Genomic DNA, 17371 nt, shown 5'->3' on the forward strand with positions numbered 1-17371 from the left:
TTTGACTAGTACCGCTAACTAGTGTTTAATCCTAATTTAGTGTTTCAATATTTTAAAAAATATTTTTTACCGATCCAACTGTATGGATGTTGACATATATACATTTTAGTGATATAAACAAAGTTTCAAAAAAATTGAAATTATTAGGTTAGCTATTTTAAGAGTCAACTAGCGGTTTGTCCTTTATTTTTTTCTGGCTCGGCTCGACTCGACTCGACTCGGCTCGGCTCGTATTTGTTCGCGAACAAGCTCGTGTTCGGCTCGTTAGTTAACGAGCCGAGCTTGAACACAATTTTTGTTCGATTAAAAAGCTCGGCTCGGCTCGGCTCGGCAGAAAAAAAATTAAAACTCGGCTCGGTTCGATCAAAACTCGGCTCGGCTCGGTTCGTGAACAGCTCTAGTTGTAACGATTTGGATAAGAGAATTGATATTGAGTTGACATTGTAAAAGCTGGTATGTATCAGTGTTGCGTATCTGTGTATGTAAAGGATACATGAGCAAAATACAGGTGGGTGTTTTGCGCGGGCTTATAAGCCAAGTTTCTGAATTATAAGCAGTGTTGTGAAAAGCGCAAATCGGTTCTAAGCCGCAGGAGGACCTTTTAGCGCTTAAGCGGTAAAGCGGACGTTTAAGCAGAATTTTAAGCGGCTCAATAAGCGGATTAATTAAATATAATTAAATATATAGTTATAATATTATATATTAAAAATAATATTATGTTGTGTTAAGAATATGCACTTTTAATATTTTTGATAAAATATATTTTTTTTAATTTTAAATATAATTATATTTATATTATTAAAAAATTAATAATTCAAAATTATTTTTTTAAAAAAAATTAGCAAGTCAACATCATTTTGACCGCTTAATCCGCTTAATTGTCCGCTTAATTTTCAAAAACGTTTAATTTACTGCTTGGTACTAAATCGAAGCGCTTTGAGGCCGATTCCGCTTAGGCGGCCGCTTAATCGGCCGCTTAATGCGTTTTTTACAACACTGATTATAACTTAGAAGCACTTATTTGTACCGTTTGTGGAAGAAGTCAAGAAGTACTTAAAAAAAAGCTACGATTACTAACTTTGTCTCACGACTTCTGCTTATTTCCCAAACACTTTTAACACTTATAAGTCTTAACTTGTTTCTAACTTCTACTTCACTTTTTACTTTAAGCAATAAGCACTTATTTTAAACTCACTCAAACGGCCCAAAAGTCAAATGATAAATTATACTCTTCCCATTCAAAAATAATAATCATTTTAAATTTTAACATAATTTGAGCCGTAAAAAAAATACACACTTACATATTATTTTCAATTCAATTTTGAATAAAACTTAATATTTATATATTTATTTTAAAAAAATAATTAAATTTGTATCTCAAAATATGTGTAAAATCAAAATGATTATTATTTTAAAATAGATGGAATAATTATTGTTATTGTCTCTTCGAGTTCATGCATAAATCTTCGAAAAATCTGTAAAAATATGCATATACAGAGCTATCGCTTCAGAATATTTGTTGATTTTCTTCTGCTAAAAAATATGATATAAGTTCTGCATTAACAAGTCATATTTTGAATATCATGATTAAAGAAACAAATAAATAAATGATTCAGATATAATCCTTTATATAGTGGAAATCATTATTATTTATTGAGATTGGGTTAAAAAATTAAGGTATAAATTAATTTGATTTTTTTCCAAATTAATTGATTGGTGTATATTTTATTATTAATTAATTTTGATACAGTTCCCGTTTATTTGGTATGCTTTGAATTAATTCGATTCGATTAGGAATGTAATTTATAACTCATTCCATTATAAATGAAATTTATTTACCTGGAAGAGTAGATCGTACCCCAATTTCATAATTAATTATATTTAATTATGAAAAAACTAGCACACGAATCTTTCCACATTTATATATAATTTTTTAAGATTATTGCAGTTTGTAACTCTTAACTTTGGCTCATTCGCCCGAACATAACAGTTGACACCCAAAAGTTCATAATGTGTTGCAGTTTGTTTTGTAATCTTTCCGTTAAAAACTTTCGTTAAAGTTAAATATGAGGTGTTAGTTGAGCAACATTTTCGTACTTACGTAATATAAAACCGAATTATCAAATAATTTTTTTGATAAAAATCAAAAATTATATTATGAAAGTACGTAAACACCCCTGAACTAACACCTCATATATAACTTTAACAAAAAATTTTAACGCAAGGATTACAAATAACAACACATTATTAAATTTGAGGTATCAACTGTAACATTTCAGGATAGGGGTACTCATCTGTCAATAAGTCAAAACCAAAGATTATAAACCGCAATAAACTCTATTTTTACGGATCACTAGGGTTAATTATCTCCCAAATACCTAACCTTCCTACCCTTCCGATCTCTTATGATGAAAATCTCCTATTACATACACACATGAACACCACTCTTCAACTTAAGACATGGCACAACCTTGTTTGCCAGACGACATAATAAGGACAAATATACTGCCGCGCTTGAGTATAAAATCTGTCACACGATTCCGCTCCGTTTGTAAGTCATGGAACTCTCTGATTTTGGAGCCTGGTTTTGCAAAAGATCATCTCTATTTCACCGCTCGAAACCCTCAAGACGACACTCTCATATTTAACAAATTAGCCCTTACTCTTAGCTATGATGACTTTGGTACCATGATCACCAGTGCTCACTACGGTGATATAGCTCTACTATCTTTATCCGAATTGTCGGAAACTAAGCTGTTGGACGTCACAAGTGCTGAGCTACACATGCTCGGTTCAATAAATGGTTTAGTCTGTCTTTTTCTTGATAAACAAGATCAGTTTATCGTATGGAATCCTGCTATTAGACAAGCTATGAAATTCGATTCACCAAGGAAACAATTTTTGTTACGCTATATGAAAAGAAAATTTTATGGATTTTGTTGGGATGCTGTGGAAAATGATTTTAAAGTGATGGTATCTTATTACAAGATTGGGAATCTTGACTCGCCTTTAAGCTTGTACGTTTACTCGTGCAACTTAGGCTCTTGGAGCTCACCGCGTAATTCTCTGTTTACTGAAGTCTGGTGGGATAATCACGGATTGCCATCTGCTATTGTAAGTGGAGTGCCGTATTGGACATATTCTTGGTATTCTAGGGGAACCATTAAGTTGTTTAAGTTTGACCTTATTAGTAAGGATTTCAGGAAGGTGCCTGAACTTTATCTACTGGACCATAAAAATTTCATTGTTGTCAATTTAAAAGAGTGTCTCTCTGCATTGGTGTATGATTACGCTCTTGTTAATATTTTTGTAGACGTACATTGTTTTGATGAGGGACTTGGTGTTTGGAGTAAGATGTACCGTGTTGGACCAATAAATGGTGATATGTTCAGTCGTGGTTGGGGATTAATGTACAATGTCCGCGTAAGTGGTAAATTGTTGGGCTGTTTTAAGCACAATGGTGAGATTGTATTCTCTGCAAACTGTAAGTACAAGTGCTACCATCACGAAACAAATAAAATTACGGATCTTCACAACCAGGAGGGGTATACAGAAGAGTGTTTTAGTTATAAAGCAAGCCTGTTTTTTCTTGAAGGAATGAAGCCTCAGCATCAGGTAGAGCCTACATTGTGGAAGTAACAGAGGTAGCACTTCCCAACCTGGTTTAACTCTGAATTTGTTTGTGTTAGTTTCTGCCTATGCAGCACTTCATCTTTTGCTATAAAATAGAAGTCATTTATGCACCTTATCTTTTGCTTTAAAATTAATTGCGCTTGTCAACACTGAAGTGTGATAATACTTGGTTGTCGTAACTTTTCTTGGGATTTTGTGTACTGCAGTACTGGTTTTAGCTGTGTTATGAGTTGAAATTTTATCTGTAAATCTAAAATCTTGAAAATTTTGATCAAACAAATTGAGAGGAGTCAGAGTTGAGGAGAATTTGAAGATTTTGATAAGGCTAAAAGATGTGTATTAAGTCAGTTACTACTTGCTCCTGACATGTGAAATTACTGAGAGCTAACCAGAGAGTAATCATAAGAATTTAAAGAGTTTTTGTGATGCTCTATAATCAGAAACAAGTTGCAATGAAAATACAAAGGATCGTATAAAAAAATTATATTAATTATTTGTTTTGTTTTTGATGTATAAAAAGTAGGGGGCTCTAGCATCCCTTAACCCCTCTCTGGTTCCGCCACTGCATATCAGTTGCAATATGATGGACATGTCAGCTGTCAGAAATTAAAATCCTAAACCATCGCTAAAATCTGGTTCACCGAGTTGATAATAGACTTTCGAAGGAAAAATTGGTGGAACAAGGATGAAAGAAAGATAGCTAAGTTGATTCTCAGGTTTTCCCCTTGTTCTTATGTTGTGTTTGGTTGGGGGGAATGGAATGGAATGGAATGAAATGAGTAAAAATACTTAAAACTATATAGATAGGAAGAAAGTTTGAAAAAAAATTGAGAGAGTGCAAAATTTCTATGATAAGATTTGAGAAAAAATTGATGATAAGAGAGAATGGACCATTCCATCTCAAATTGAAGGTGTGATATTTAGGATATGATGCAATGAATGGAATGGAGGAAGGAATGAAATTTCTTAAAATTTGTTCATAAAATAGTTCATCTTTCATTCCATTTCTTCCGGAATCATTCACCCCAACCAAACACAACATTAGAGTCAAGGACACAGGGGAAGTGGCACTTGTTATTATCATAAAATATCTTATATAAATTCCATGGTTCAGGTCTGCGGCATGAATGAGCTGGTATTTTGTTGGAGAATTACCACCTGAGCTTCCACTATGAAGATTATAGAAAGCGGTAAATCCATTATTCATTCATAGATTAGAATTTTGTATCACCGTGATCTGAGAAAATGAATTGGCAGAGCAATATTTTTCTCTCGTCATAGAACCTCCTGTAATTTTGTCGATATTACTTTTATTATCTTGTTTGATGGACCAACAAGGTTGTGGATTTCTGAATTTTGCACAGAGTACATATCTCTAGACAATATTTCAAGAAATTAAGATATGTTACTGAAACTAAATCAGTTTATTTTATGGAATCCTGCTATTAGACAAGCTATGCAAATTAATTCACCAGTTAAACAAACAGTTTGCATATAGCATTTTTTGGATTATGTTGGGATGCGATGGATCATGATTTTAAAGTGGTTAAATTTTTTGATTATGATAGAAAGGCGGGGTTTATGGCAAAGCCATCAGAGCATCTCCAACTCTCACAAGCCCAAATCCATCTGGCTTTTCAAAATTAAATTTTATAGTCAATGTTCACAAAAAAATAGAACTCCAACCACATCAACTCCTTGTATATAATTATAGCCATCTATAAATGGAACTCCAACCACAGCAACCCCTTGTGTATAATTATAGCCATCCCCAATGAATGGCTATATTTGTCGATCCGCTACAGATTTGTAGCGAATTAAACGTCATCTCCCGCAATTTATTTTTCTCCTTCTCACTGATTACATATAATTTATTACCATATTAAACTGATATATTATATTTATAACAATCTAAATATTAATAACATACTATTTTTAAATTATAGCCAACCAATACAGCCAATACCATTGAAGTACAATGTCTTACAGGTTCGCCAAATTTTACATAATGTCTTACAGATTCAATTTAATCAACGATTATAGCCAACGCGATTGGAGATACTCTTAAGCTCGTCCATTTTTACTCATGTAAATATTTATATATATAATATGTTACATTAATTATTTATTTATATTATAAAATTAATATATTTATGATATATTTAAATATTGTTAGAAAAAATTATTCACACATAATCTCATTAAATTATTATTTATATATTTTTTATTGAGATTACGCTCAAAGATTACGATACACATTAATTTGATTTTGTTTCAAATTAATTATTATGTTGTTATTTATTAATTTGATTCTGTTACGATTTATTCGATTCGATTTGGATTAATTCGATTCGATTAGAAATCTGATTCATAACCAATTCCATTATAAATGAGATTCTTCTTACACCAATTCCATAATCAATAATATTAACTTTCACACCCTTCCTATATGTTCGACGATAATTCTCTTACTTGATTTGTAACTCGAGTACGGTACGGTTATTCTCAATAAGCAGCGCAGCAAGCAACTTAAGGACATGGCGCAACCTTGTTTGCCAGACGACATAATAAGTACAAATATACTCCCGCGCTTGAGTATAAAATCTGTCACACGATTCCGCTCCGTTTGCAAGTCATGGAACTCTCTGATTCTGGAGCCAGGTTTTGCAAAAGATCATCTCTATTTCACCACTCAAAACCCTCAAGACGACACTCTCATATTTAACAAGTTAGTCCTTGACTATAATAAATTTGGTTGCATGACTGGTGCTCACTACGGTGATATAGCTGTACTATCTTCATCCGATTTGTCGGAAACTAAGCTGTTGGATGTCACAAGTGCTGAGCTACACATGCTTGGTTCAATAAATGGTTTAGTCTGTCTTTTTCTTGATAAACAAGATCAGTTTATCGTATGGAACCCTGCTATTAGACAAGCTATGAAATTCGGTTCACCAAGAAAACAATTTTCGTTACGTGATATGAAAATAAAATTTTATGGATTTTGTTGGGATGCTGTGGAAAACGATTTTAAAGTGGTGGTATCTTATTACAAGTTGGGGAATCTTGACTCCTTGTCCATTTACTCGTGCAAATTAGGCTCTTGGAGTTCACCGTTTAATTCTCTGTTTACTGAAGTCTGGTCGGATGGTCACAGATTGCCATGTGCTATTGTAAGTGGAGTGCCGTATTGGACATATTCTTGGTATTCTAGGGGAACCGTTAAGCTGTTTAAGTTTGACGTTGTTAGTAAGGATTTTAAGAAGGTGCCTGAACTTTATCTATTCGACGAAAATAAGTTCATTGTTGTCAATCTAAAAGAGTGTCTCTCTGCATTGGTGTATGATTACGCTCAGTCTATTAGTAGTTTGGTAGACGTACATTGTTTTGATGAGGGACTAGGTGTTTGGAGTAAGATGTACAGTGTTGGACCAATAAATGGTGATCTGTTCTGTCGCGGTTGGAGTAATATGCACAATGTCCGTGTAATTACTGGTGAATTGTTGGGCTGTTTTAAGCACGGTGGTGAGATTGTGTTCTCTGCAAACAGTAAGTACAGGTGCTACGATCACAAAACAGATGAAACCAGGGATCTTCACAAACCGAAGGGGGATACAGAGCAGTGCTTTAGCTATATAGCAAGCCTGTTTTTTCTTGAAGGAATGAAGCCTCAGCATCAGGTAGAGCCTACATTGTGGAAGTAAAAGAGGTAGCACTTCCCGACCTGGTTTTAACACTGAATTTGTTTGTGTTAGTTTCTACCTATGCAGGACTTCATCTTTTGCTATAAAATTGAAGTCATTTAGGCACTTTGTCTTTTGCTATAAAATTAATTGCGCTTGTCAACACTGAAGTGTGATAATACTTAGTTGTAGTAACTTTTCTTGGACTACTGTTTTCTTCTTTTCTAAAACACGGAGAAGGGTGAATTGGAGGGGATCTTAATTAGATTGAGTTGCATCCACCTTAACTAGTTAGACAGATCATCCGCCACCAAATTGGAGATGCTATCTTGGGCCGGAAAACCTCACTAGCTTCTGAAAAATCAGCACAGCCAGTGAGGTCTAATGGCCTAAAGATGTCTAGCGCTCACTTTTTGAACGTAGTGAGTGAGTCGTTTGATAATTAACCCCTTTTAAATATGATGGAACTCAAATAGAAGTGAGGTTTTCATATCATGGAAAGCAGGTGAAGGTGAAGAAACAATTCAGAAACGATTGATCAAGCATTTGAAATACCTTATTGTAGATAAACATTTTCGCCAACCAATTTGGTTTTTATGTATGAATTTTAAGGGCAGGTAAAACTACAATACAGATTGATCAAAGGTTTTACCACCAATATTGGATTGGCAGAATGTTGTAGATACATTAAGAAAAAATTGCCAACAATATTGTATTGATAAAGATTGTTAGGTAAGAGATTGACGGAGATTGTATTGTGATAGTAAAGGATCATTTTCTTATTTGGAGCATTTTAATTCTAAATTATGATATTATGGGTCATTTTTTCTCAAAACTCCTGTTTACAAATTTTGAAAATAAGTTTACAAATTTACATATAATATTTATTTCAAGTGCCCAATTATCAATCCTTATAAACTATTTTGTCTTATAATTTAATTTTAATACATCAAATTTCTGCAAATTGATGTTAGAATATGTTGTGGCCTCTCATTTTTAAAAATTAGATTAAACTACATACAATTAGTTTAATTTATATTTGTTTTAAAATAATTAAAATCTCACAACTGCAATCAATCAATATACTTATATAAAGGAGAAGCGAGGGGCGTGTAGGTGGCGCCTCTCACATCGCTTTGTTATATTTTTCTAATTTTCTAGAATTTTTCAATGAAAAATATTAAAAATTAGAATTACATTTTTTAGTTTCGGATATATTGGAAGCAAATTTTAGAATCTGATTTTGTTTCAAATTATTTATGGTATATAATAGCTTGAAAGTTTTAATCTGATTCTGTTTCGGATTATTTAATCATGGGAAAGAGTAGCACACAAGTCTCTCTGCACCTATAAATAACCCTATAGTTGTAGGATTTTGGATCATCTAAACACAACCTACTCTCTCTTAATACAACAACCCTACCTCTCTCTACTGATAGTTCTTTTGCTCGATTTCTAACTCGGTGGTGCCATTCTTCTGCAACGATAAGTGAAGGCTGTTTATACGGTACTAAAAAAAATAAAGGTTGTTGCAAGCAAAGGTAGTTATAGACCGCTATGTGGGAGTCGACAAATCCAAACACGGGAGAAGAATATAGTCTTGACATAATATGGATGGATGGTATCAATAAATTAACTATTAGTGATGTATGTTTGTTAGTTTTCTTTTATAATATTTGTTTTGTTCATCGGACATGTTTGCCGTTGTTAATTTTTATATGATTTATTTTGTATACAGGAAAATATTATTCATTGTTTGCTCCGTTCAAACAACTTTTAAGTGAAAGTTGTTTATACAATATTAAAAAATAAAGGTTGTTACACGCAGGAGTAGTTATAGACCGCTATCTCACGGATTTAAGTTAGATGTTTTTGTGCACAATCAATCCAAAAAAATGGAGGAAGGTGACAATGTAAGAACATGATTACTTTTAAAAAAAAACACAGATAAAATTAAGATTTGTCGTGCTTTGAATTGTTAATTACGTGTAGAAATTTATTTTCATTTTTTCACCATGAATTATAGTCCAATTTTGCAATTTTATATATTAGTATTGGTATTACATTTAGATTTTTATAATATAAAATTTATTTATCCTACAAATATTAATTTTTAATCATTAATATACTTTTTATAGACAGACACAAAATTATTATACTCTATAAATGTTAATATTAAATTATTAATATAATTTTTATAAGCCGCCGCAACGCGCGGCTTCTCAACTAGTTATTAATATAACTTGTCACTAAAATTTGTCACCTAACTAAATTATTTGAAATATAATTCCACCCCCATTGTAAGATGCTTGCACAATTATGATTGATAAATATAAATCTAATTATTTATTCAACATAAGCACTAAAATATATTAACCCATATATATATAAGTCATTAAGTACCTATAACCTCAAAAGTTATAAAAAGGTTTTGTAGGAAATAGAAAATTGTATGAAACAATTTTTTATTTTTTTATGATAAAAGATTTTAAAAGTAATAGAGAAGATGTTTGAATGGAATGATTAATTTTTACAATCAAACTCCATCTAAGATAGGATATAAGAGTTTTTTTTTCTGAGAAACAGATGAATTTAAAAAACACCGTGTCCTTGTGATTTGGGAACAAGTTGTGTTTGTGTTTTTGTCCAAAGATGTTACATAATTTACTCTCGAATATTATTAAAAATATTAAATTTTTTATATTATCAAATTCAAAATATACAACGTACTGTAAACAAAATAACACTTTTTTTTTATCATAACTTTAAGAAGTTTTAAACAGCACTCATGGCAAGTTCTGCGTGGTTAGATTGGACTCTTTAACCCTAGCCCAACTGCCCGGCTGTTGAAGAGATGGTATGCATTATATACATACTGTTTTAATGAATAGAAGCCAATACTGACCACGATTGGATAGCCCGGTGGTCGAGAGTTTATCCTCTGTTGATCTTTTTAGGTCTTTAGAATATTTGTTGGTTTTCTTCTTAATACGTAGCCAAGCAACTTAAGGCCATGGCGCAACCTTCTTTGCCTGAAGACATAATAAGTACAAATATACTGCCGCGCGTAAGTATAAAATCTGTCACACGATTTCGCTCCGTTTGCAAGTCATGGAACTCTCTGATTTCGGAGCCCGGTTTTGCAAAACATCACCTCTATTTCACCACTCAAAACCCTCAAGACGACACTCTCATATTTAACAAATTAGTCCTTGACTATAATAAATTTGGTTGCATGACTGGTGCTCACTACGGTGATATAGCTGTACTATCTTCATCCGATTTGTCGGAAACTAAGCTGTTGGATGTCACAAGTGCTGAGCTACACATGCTTGGTTCAATAAATGGTTTAGTCTGTCTTTTTTTTGATAAACAAGATCAGTTTATCGTATGGAATCCTGCTATTAGACAAGCTATGAAATTCGGTTCACCAAGGAAACAATTTTTGTTAGGCGATATGAAAAGAAAATTCCATGGATTTTGTTGGGATGCTGTGGAAAACGATTTTAAAGTGGTGGTATCTTATTATGAGTGGGGGAATTTTGACTCGCCTTTAAGCTTGTACATTTATTCGTGCAACTTAGGCTCTTGGAGCTCACCGCGTAATTCTCTGTTTAATGAAGTCTGGTGTGTTGGTCGCGGATTGCCAATTGCTATTGTAAGTGGAGTACCGTATTGGACATATTGCAGGGGAACCCTTAAGCTGTTTAAGTTTGACGTTATTAGTAAGGATTTCAGGGAGCTGCCTGAGCTTCATCTATTCGACAGTAAAAAAGATGTCTCTGTTGTCAATTTAAAAGAGTGTCTCTCTGCATTGGTGTATGATTACGTTCAGTCTATTAATAGTTTGGTAGACGTACATTGTTTTGATAAGGGACTAGGTGTTTGGAGTAAGATGTACAGTGTTGGACCAATAAACGGTGATATGTTCAGTTGTGGTTGGAGTGATATGCAAAATGTCCGCGTGACTGGTAAATTGTTGGGCTGTTTTAAGCACGGTGGTGAGATTGTGTTCTCTGCAAACAGTAAGTACAGGTGCTATGATCATAAAACAGATGAAATCAGGAATCTTCGCAGCCAGGAGGGGTACACACACAAGTGTTTTAGTTATAAAGCAAGCCTGATTTTTCTTAAAGGAATGAAGCCTCAGCATCAGGTAGAGCCTACATTGTGGAAGTAACAACGTAGCACTTCCCGACCTGGTTTTAACACTGAATTTGTTTGTGCTAGTTTCTACTTATGCAGTACTTCATCTTTTGCTATATAATAGAAGTCATTTATGCACTTTATCTTTTGCTACAACATTAATTGCGCTTGTCAACACTGAAGTGTGATAATACTTAGTTGTAGTAACTTTTCTTGGGATTTTGTGTTCTGCAGTACTGGTTTTAGCTGTGTTATGAGGTGAAATTCACATGTTATGTGTCTTCAAATTTTATGAGTAAATCTAAAATCTTGAAAATTTTGATCAAAGAAAATGCGAGGAGTCAGAGTTTAAGGAGAATTTGAAGATTTTGACAAGGCTAAAAAAAGTTTATTAAGTTCAGTTACTCCTGACGACATGTTAAATTATTGAGAGCCATCCAGAGAGTAATCATAAGAATTTAAGGAGTTTTTGTGATGCTCTATAATCAGAAACAAGTTGCGATGAAAATATAAAGAATCGTATAAGAAATTTAGTGTAGTAATAATTTGTTTTGTTTCTCATGTATAAAAAGTAGTATGGCTAATTAATATTTTCAGAAAAAGGGAAGAATGATAAGTATATTATGTAAATGAGCTAATTTATCAATATTGAAATCTTCAGTCGGGTCAGTTGATACAGGTTCGTTAAAGGATGTCATATCAGTTGCAATATGACGGCCATGTCAGCTGTCAGAATTTAAAATCCTAGACCATCACTAAAATCTGGTTCAAATTTAACTATCTGTCAACTTTGAATAGAGTCACCGAGTAGATGAAAATAGACTTTCGAAGAAAAAATTGGTGGAACACCGAACAAGGATGAAGGAAAGATAGCTAAGTAGATTCTCAGGTTTTTCCCTTGTCCTTAGAGTCAAGGACACAGGGGAACTGGCACTTGTTATTATCATAAAATATCTTATATAAATTCCATGGTTCAGGTCTGTGGCATGAATGAGCTGGTAATTTGTTGGAGAATTACCACCTGATCAGCTTCCACTATGAAGATTATAGAAAACGGCGAATCCATATTCATTCATAGAGTAGAATCATGTATCACCGTGATCTGTGAAAATGAATTAGCTGAGCAATATTTTTCTCTTGTCATGGAATCTCCAGTAATTTTGTCGATAATTCTTTTATTATCTTGTTTGATGGACCAACAAGGTTGTGGATTTCCGAACTTTGCATAGAGTAGCAAAGCTCTGGACAAAATTTCAAAAAATTAAGATATGTTTCTGAAACTAGATCAGTTTATTTTATGGAATCCTGCTATTAGACAAGCTATGAAAATTAATTCACCAGACACCAGTTAAAAAGTTGTTCCATATAGCATTTTTTGGATTATGTTGGGAAGCGATGGAACATGATTTTGTAGTGGTTAAATGCTTTTATTGTGATAGAAAGGCGAGGTTTATGGCAAAGCCTTTAAGCTCGTACATTTACTCATGTAAATCAGGCTCCTGGAGTCTACTGCCTAAATTTACATACTCAGAAAAATTGCCTTTTACCGTGGGGCTGTCTGCAATTGTAAATGGAATGGCGTATTGGAATTATTTAACAACTGGCTCAAGTATCATAATTAAGTTTGACGTTCGTAGAAAAGAGTTCAGGTACTTATCCGAACCTGATGTACAGTGTTGGACCAATAGCCGGTTATGTGCACGGTTGTTTCAATTATGGTGGTGAGATTGTGTTCTCTGAAGATATATTAAGGTGTCATGATCATAAAATAAATAAATTTATGGATCTTAACAGTCCAGGTATATATCTGATTGCTTTAGTTATACTGCGAGCCTGATTTCCCTTCAAGGAATGAAGCCCGGCATCTGGTAGACTTGTGGAAGTAACAATGGTAGCAGTCACACTTCACAAATAGAGGGATTTAGCACTCTGACGGTCTGACCTGGTTTTAGTTTTAAATTTGACACTTTTTTTTTCCGAGAATTTAGGCTTTTATGCCTTACAAATGAGTATATGTTCTAATACTTCTCGGGTGAGCCAGAGTCGAACCCGGGTGCTCCGGGACAAGAGAGGTGAAGTAATATAAGATCAAAGAATTGTTTGATTTTTAACAACTGAGCCAAGACTCTGATTTTTTTTCATCCTGCAGCTGCCTATTCTCCGATGGCAGAAAAAGTTTCGATATAATTATGAATTTTTGATATAATTCTTTAAGTCCCGGTTATCTAATAATCCTCATTTCACCACTCTTCATCTTTGTTAAATAAATTTTTGCTCTTCTTGATCGCTGAATAAAATTTTTGCTAAATGGTTCCACCACTCTTCATTTATTTACAGTTGACAGTACATCATTTGCCGGAAAAAGATAGCTACACCATACTCTTTAATAAAAACCGGGCTTTTCCGGCTCCTCATTCGGTATTTCTATTGTCCTTCCGAGACCTCTTAGCATGAAACATACCGGCAAACAAGTTAATCGGAACTCTCTCACGACAAGATCAAGAAGACAAAAGATTCAGATATAAGTTAGCAGGTTGCTCTGCAGGGAAGAAACTGTTGATAGAGGAATTTGGTAATCAACAAAGATGAGGTTCATGGCCGGAATCAAGATCTGTGACGGTGGTTTCGGTCGCCGGAGTGCGGTGGTTGTGTGTTTTTAGGGGGTGGCTGAGATTAGGGTTTTGAGTTGGTCTCACGTGCTCTCAACTCATGATCCCCTAATGTGCCTACGTACCCCTATATTTATAGGGGATCAAGCCGTACGTAGTTCTGTTACCAAGACTCCTAGTTTGATCAGGACTAGGCCTCTTGGGGATAAGACCGACCCGGAGGTGGTGACTTATCTCTTAGACGTCCAACGCCTTCAGAGTCCTACTCCAGTTAGAATTAAGCCTTGAGGCCAACTACCTCAGACTCCTAGTCCAAGTACATCACGGATACGGCATCATCTCCACTACGAGAGATGACACTAACCGCTACTTTTCATAGCATGGAGGAGACGTCTGGTAGAGCCGTGACCAATTCCTTGAGGTGTAGGGCGCGCCCTTCCCCCTTAGTGAAGGTTCTCACTAAGAGGTAAGACAAGTAAGGAGCCAAGTTACACGATCGTCCCAGTCCCCCAATGAGGACTAACTCACCAGAATACAGGACCCGGACATATGATCGGCCTTCGTGTTACCCCTGAGGGCCTTCTACAACCATGATCACCCCAGGCCCCCGCACGAGGACAACCCGGCAGATAGCAGGACTGGGGATTATAGATCACGCCCGGACGTAACCCGGGAACTACCAGATGAGCCTGATAACTACCAGATGAGCTCTGGCACTAGTCTTCATATCCCTCGGAAGGGTCGTCATATCCCTCGGAAGGGTCGTCACTGAGACTCACTCATCCTCACACACAATGATTTTACCTGTGGGCGCGACCCCTGAGGGCGCGCCCTTTGTCTTCGCTGTCTTGTCCCATGAGTTGTTTGAACAATAGGTCAGTCTCGTCTTCCAATACCCGGAGGTCGCGCCCTTGGAGACACCCCGAGAAGGGCGCGCCCTTGTCTTCACCTTGTGCTCAATTTCCATCATAACAAGTACTCCCCAGATTTTATAGATATTGAAGATATTTATGAAATCTCTGCAGGTCCAACCTTCACCAACGTTCTTCAGTCCTGAATGCACGCCCAAGGGCGCGCCCTGTCAGCCGGGGCGACCTCTATCACCAAGAGAATTCAAATTGATTTATCCGTTGCAAATTAAATTCGCGGGACAGCTGGCACGAACCACTCCCCACTATAAATATCTTCCTTTCTTCTCCACTTCATCATTTTTGCACTCTCTCTCTTCCCGGCGACCTCAAGCTCTGAACGGCGTATACACCATTTTCCGGCGGCTTTCTCGCAGTTTTACTTCGACGAATCTATTCCTCTACCCTTAAGGTACATTTTCGTTGCTCTTTCGTCACTTCTCGCTTAGTATTTTGAACAATCCACGGTCGTGACTTTTCGGTTTCCACCATGTTCTTCATTTTCTTGTTACTCCGCGTATGTATATATCTGTATATATGTGTGTATATTGTTGTCTTGATCCATGAAACCCTAATTGGCAATTCACGAACTTGTTTGTGATAAACTTCCATCTGGAACACTTAGGATATAGACACAAGACTCCCCAGTGCACAGTTTGCCGAGCTTTCACCTTATTTAGTGAAGAAGGCGCGCCTTCCTTCTTGGGCGCGACATTTCACAACACTGGAACACTCTTATCTTAATGCCCTCTTTTTTTTAAGATGTCTACACAACACCTCAACACAATTCATATTTCAAGGACGCGCCCTTACCTCTTCCTTTTTCTTCTTTTCAGCTGGCTGTCGGGGGCGCGTCTCCTCCTTTCCACCCTTTTCGAGAATTCCCGGGTTGCTCCGGGATCTCTGTTTCACCATCCGAGCTATTTTCTCCTTCACCACCACGAAGCCCTCAAAGAGTTCCTCAGGAACTTCTAGACAAACTCAACAAACAATTCGCTGAGGGGACCTTTTCTTTGGACATGGACGCCTCACCCTCAACACCTCATGGCCATTCTTCTCCTCAACCCTTTGCAACCGCCAATCCCTGGGCGCGTCCGGACGACTATGACCCTGAGCTAGAGTCATGGTTTGACGATACTGAAGGCGCGCCCTCAAAATCTGACAAGGGAAAGAAGATCGTCACTGATAACTCCCCACGCTCCTCTCATGAGCTCCTTCATGATGTTGGCCGTGGGGAATCCTCTCAAAGCGAGGGCGCACCCGGAGAAGGCTCTGATGATTTTAACATTACTTCACCTGAGAGTTCTCCAGAAAGGTACGAGCACCCCAATATTGAATCCTGGGAGGAAGACCTCGAATGGGACACGATTCCAAATGCTGACACCCTTTCCCCCAAGACGGTGGAGAGCATGAAAAAGAAAGCCGATAAGATGTCATGTGTCAACCAAGACTCATACATTTCCTGGGACGAACTCGAGTGGATTCAAGACTACTATCACATGGAAGGGAAGTCTGTAGTCCCCAAAGAAGGGATGCGCCCTCACCGTTTTGATAGGGAGAACATTAGGATTCCGCGCATGGTGACAACCCTCAAGCATGTACCGTTGGGAGTGACCGCACCCTTACCCAAGTATTATGTCGACCTGTGTGAATGGTTTCAGGTCGCGCCCATTCAGCTATCACCCAACTCTTATATGCTGGCAGCGGGTCTGTACATCCTTTTCGATAAAGTTAGGCTAGGCGCGCCCTCAATGCGTGAGGTTAGCTATTTCTTCAGGCTTGCTCAGAGTCAGCCTGGGTATTTCTATCTGGTTGTTCAACGTGAACACAACAAAAAAGGCTTCTCTGATGGGAGAAACACCCGTATACGGAAGTGGAAAGACACCTTCTTTTATGTATACAACACTACCCGTGTTGTTACCCGGTTTAATCGTTCCCCAGGTACGTCATCACCTTGTTCTACCATCGTGAGCGCGCCACTCTTTTTTCTCGAAGGGCGCGCCCTTCTTACACCCTTTGTCCCTTAACACTTGTCCTTTTCTCATCTTCCCTTTAGTTTATCACGAGAAAGTTATCCTTACCAAGAAGGAAACAGCCCGCGTTAACAAAGTGCTTAACCTCCCAGCCTCGGAGAGGAACCTCCCCTCTGTGGTTACGGAGGCGAACCTGATAAAGGTCAAGCTTCTCCCTGAGGAAGTAGGAACAAAAGTCAAGTGGAAGAAATTCATTGATGGCCGTGCCATCGGGGAGAAATCCGAAGGCGTTAAGAGGAAGAGACAGGAGTCCCGTGCGTCAGACAGCGATTACGAGGACGGTACGGCTGGAGGCGCGCCCTTTTATCGAGGCCGCGCCCTTCCATGTTTCGTGTACCCTCTCATCATTAAACTTTTAC

The 17371-nt window shown here is 36.6% G+C and overlaps 3 protein-coding genes across 3 annotated transcripts; all 3 read left to right on the plus strand.

Moving 5' to 3' along the window:
- Positions 1-2377: 2377 nt before the first annotated feature.
- Positions 2378-4962, plus strand: LOC108202223 (F-box/kelch-repeat protein At3g23880). Its single transcript, XM_017370620.2, has 2 exons — positions 2378-3644; positions 4748-4962. The coding sequence occupies exon 1, from the start codon at positions 2461-2463 to the stop codon at positions 3637-3639; it is 1179 nt and encodes a 392-aa protein (XP_017226109.1). The 5' UTR covers positions 2378-2460; the 3' UTR covers positions 3640-3644; positions 4748-4962.
- A 1208-nt stretch (positions 4963-6170) lies between these two features.
- LOC108201709 (F-box/kelch-repeat protein At3g23880) lies at positions 6171-7337 on the plus strand. Its single transcript, XM_017369996.2, has one exon. The coding sequence runs from the start codon at positions 6171-6173 to the stop codon at positions 7335-7337; it is 1167 nt and encodes a 388-aa protein (XP_017225485.2).
- Positions 7338-10329: 2992 nt separating this feature from the next.
- Positions 10330-11496, plus strand: LOC108201710 (F-box/kelch-repeat protein At3g23880). Its single transcript, XM_017369997.1, has one exon. It carries the CDS (start codon positions 10330-10332, stop codon positions 11494-11496), a length of 1167 nt encoding a protein of 388 aa, XP_017225486.1.
- Positions 11497-17371: the final 5875 nt, after the last annotated feature.

The sequence above is a fragment of the Daucus carota genome, chromosome 9 (assembly GCF_001625215.2).
Source record: "Daucus carota subsp. sativus chromosome 9, DH1 v3.0, whole genome shotgun sequence".
Classification (NCBI taxonomy): Eukaryota; Viridiplantae; Streptophyta; class Magnoliopsida; order Apiales; family Apiaceae; genus Daucus; species Daucus carota.

Bases quoted from the DNA above. Each gene is read 5' to 3' on its own strand.
- LOC108201709 (XM_017369996.2), top strand. From the start codon at position 6,171: ATGGCGCAACCTTGTTTGCCAGACGACATAATAAGTACAAATATACTC.
- LOC108201710 (XM_017369997.1), top strand. From the start codon at position 10,330: ATGGCGCAACCTTCTTTGCCTGAAGACATAATAAGTACAAATATACTG.
- LOC108202223 (XM_017370620.2), top strand. From the start codon at position 2,461: ATGGCACAACCTTGTTTGCCAGACGACATAATAAGGACAAATATACTG.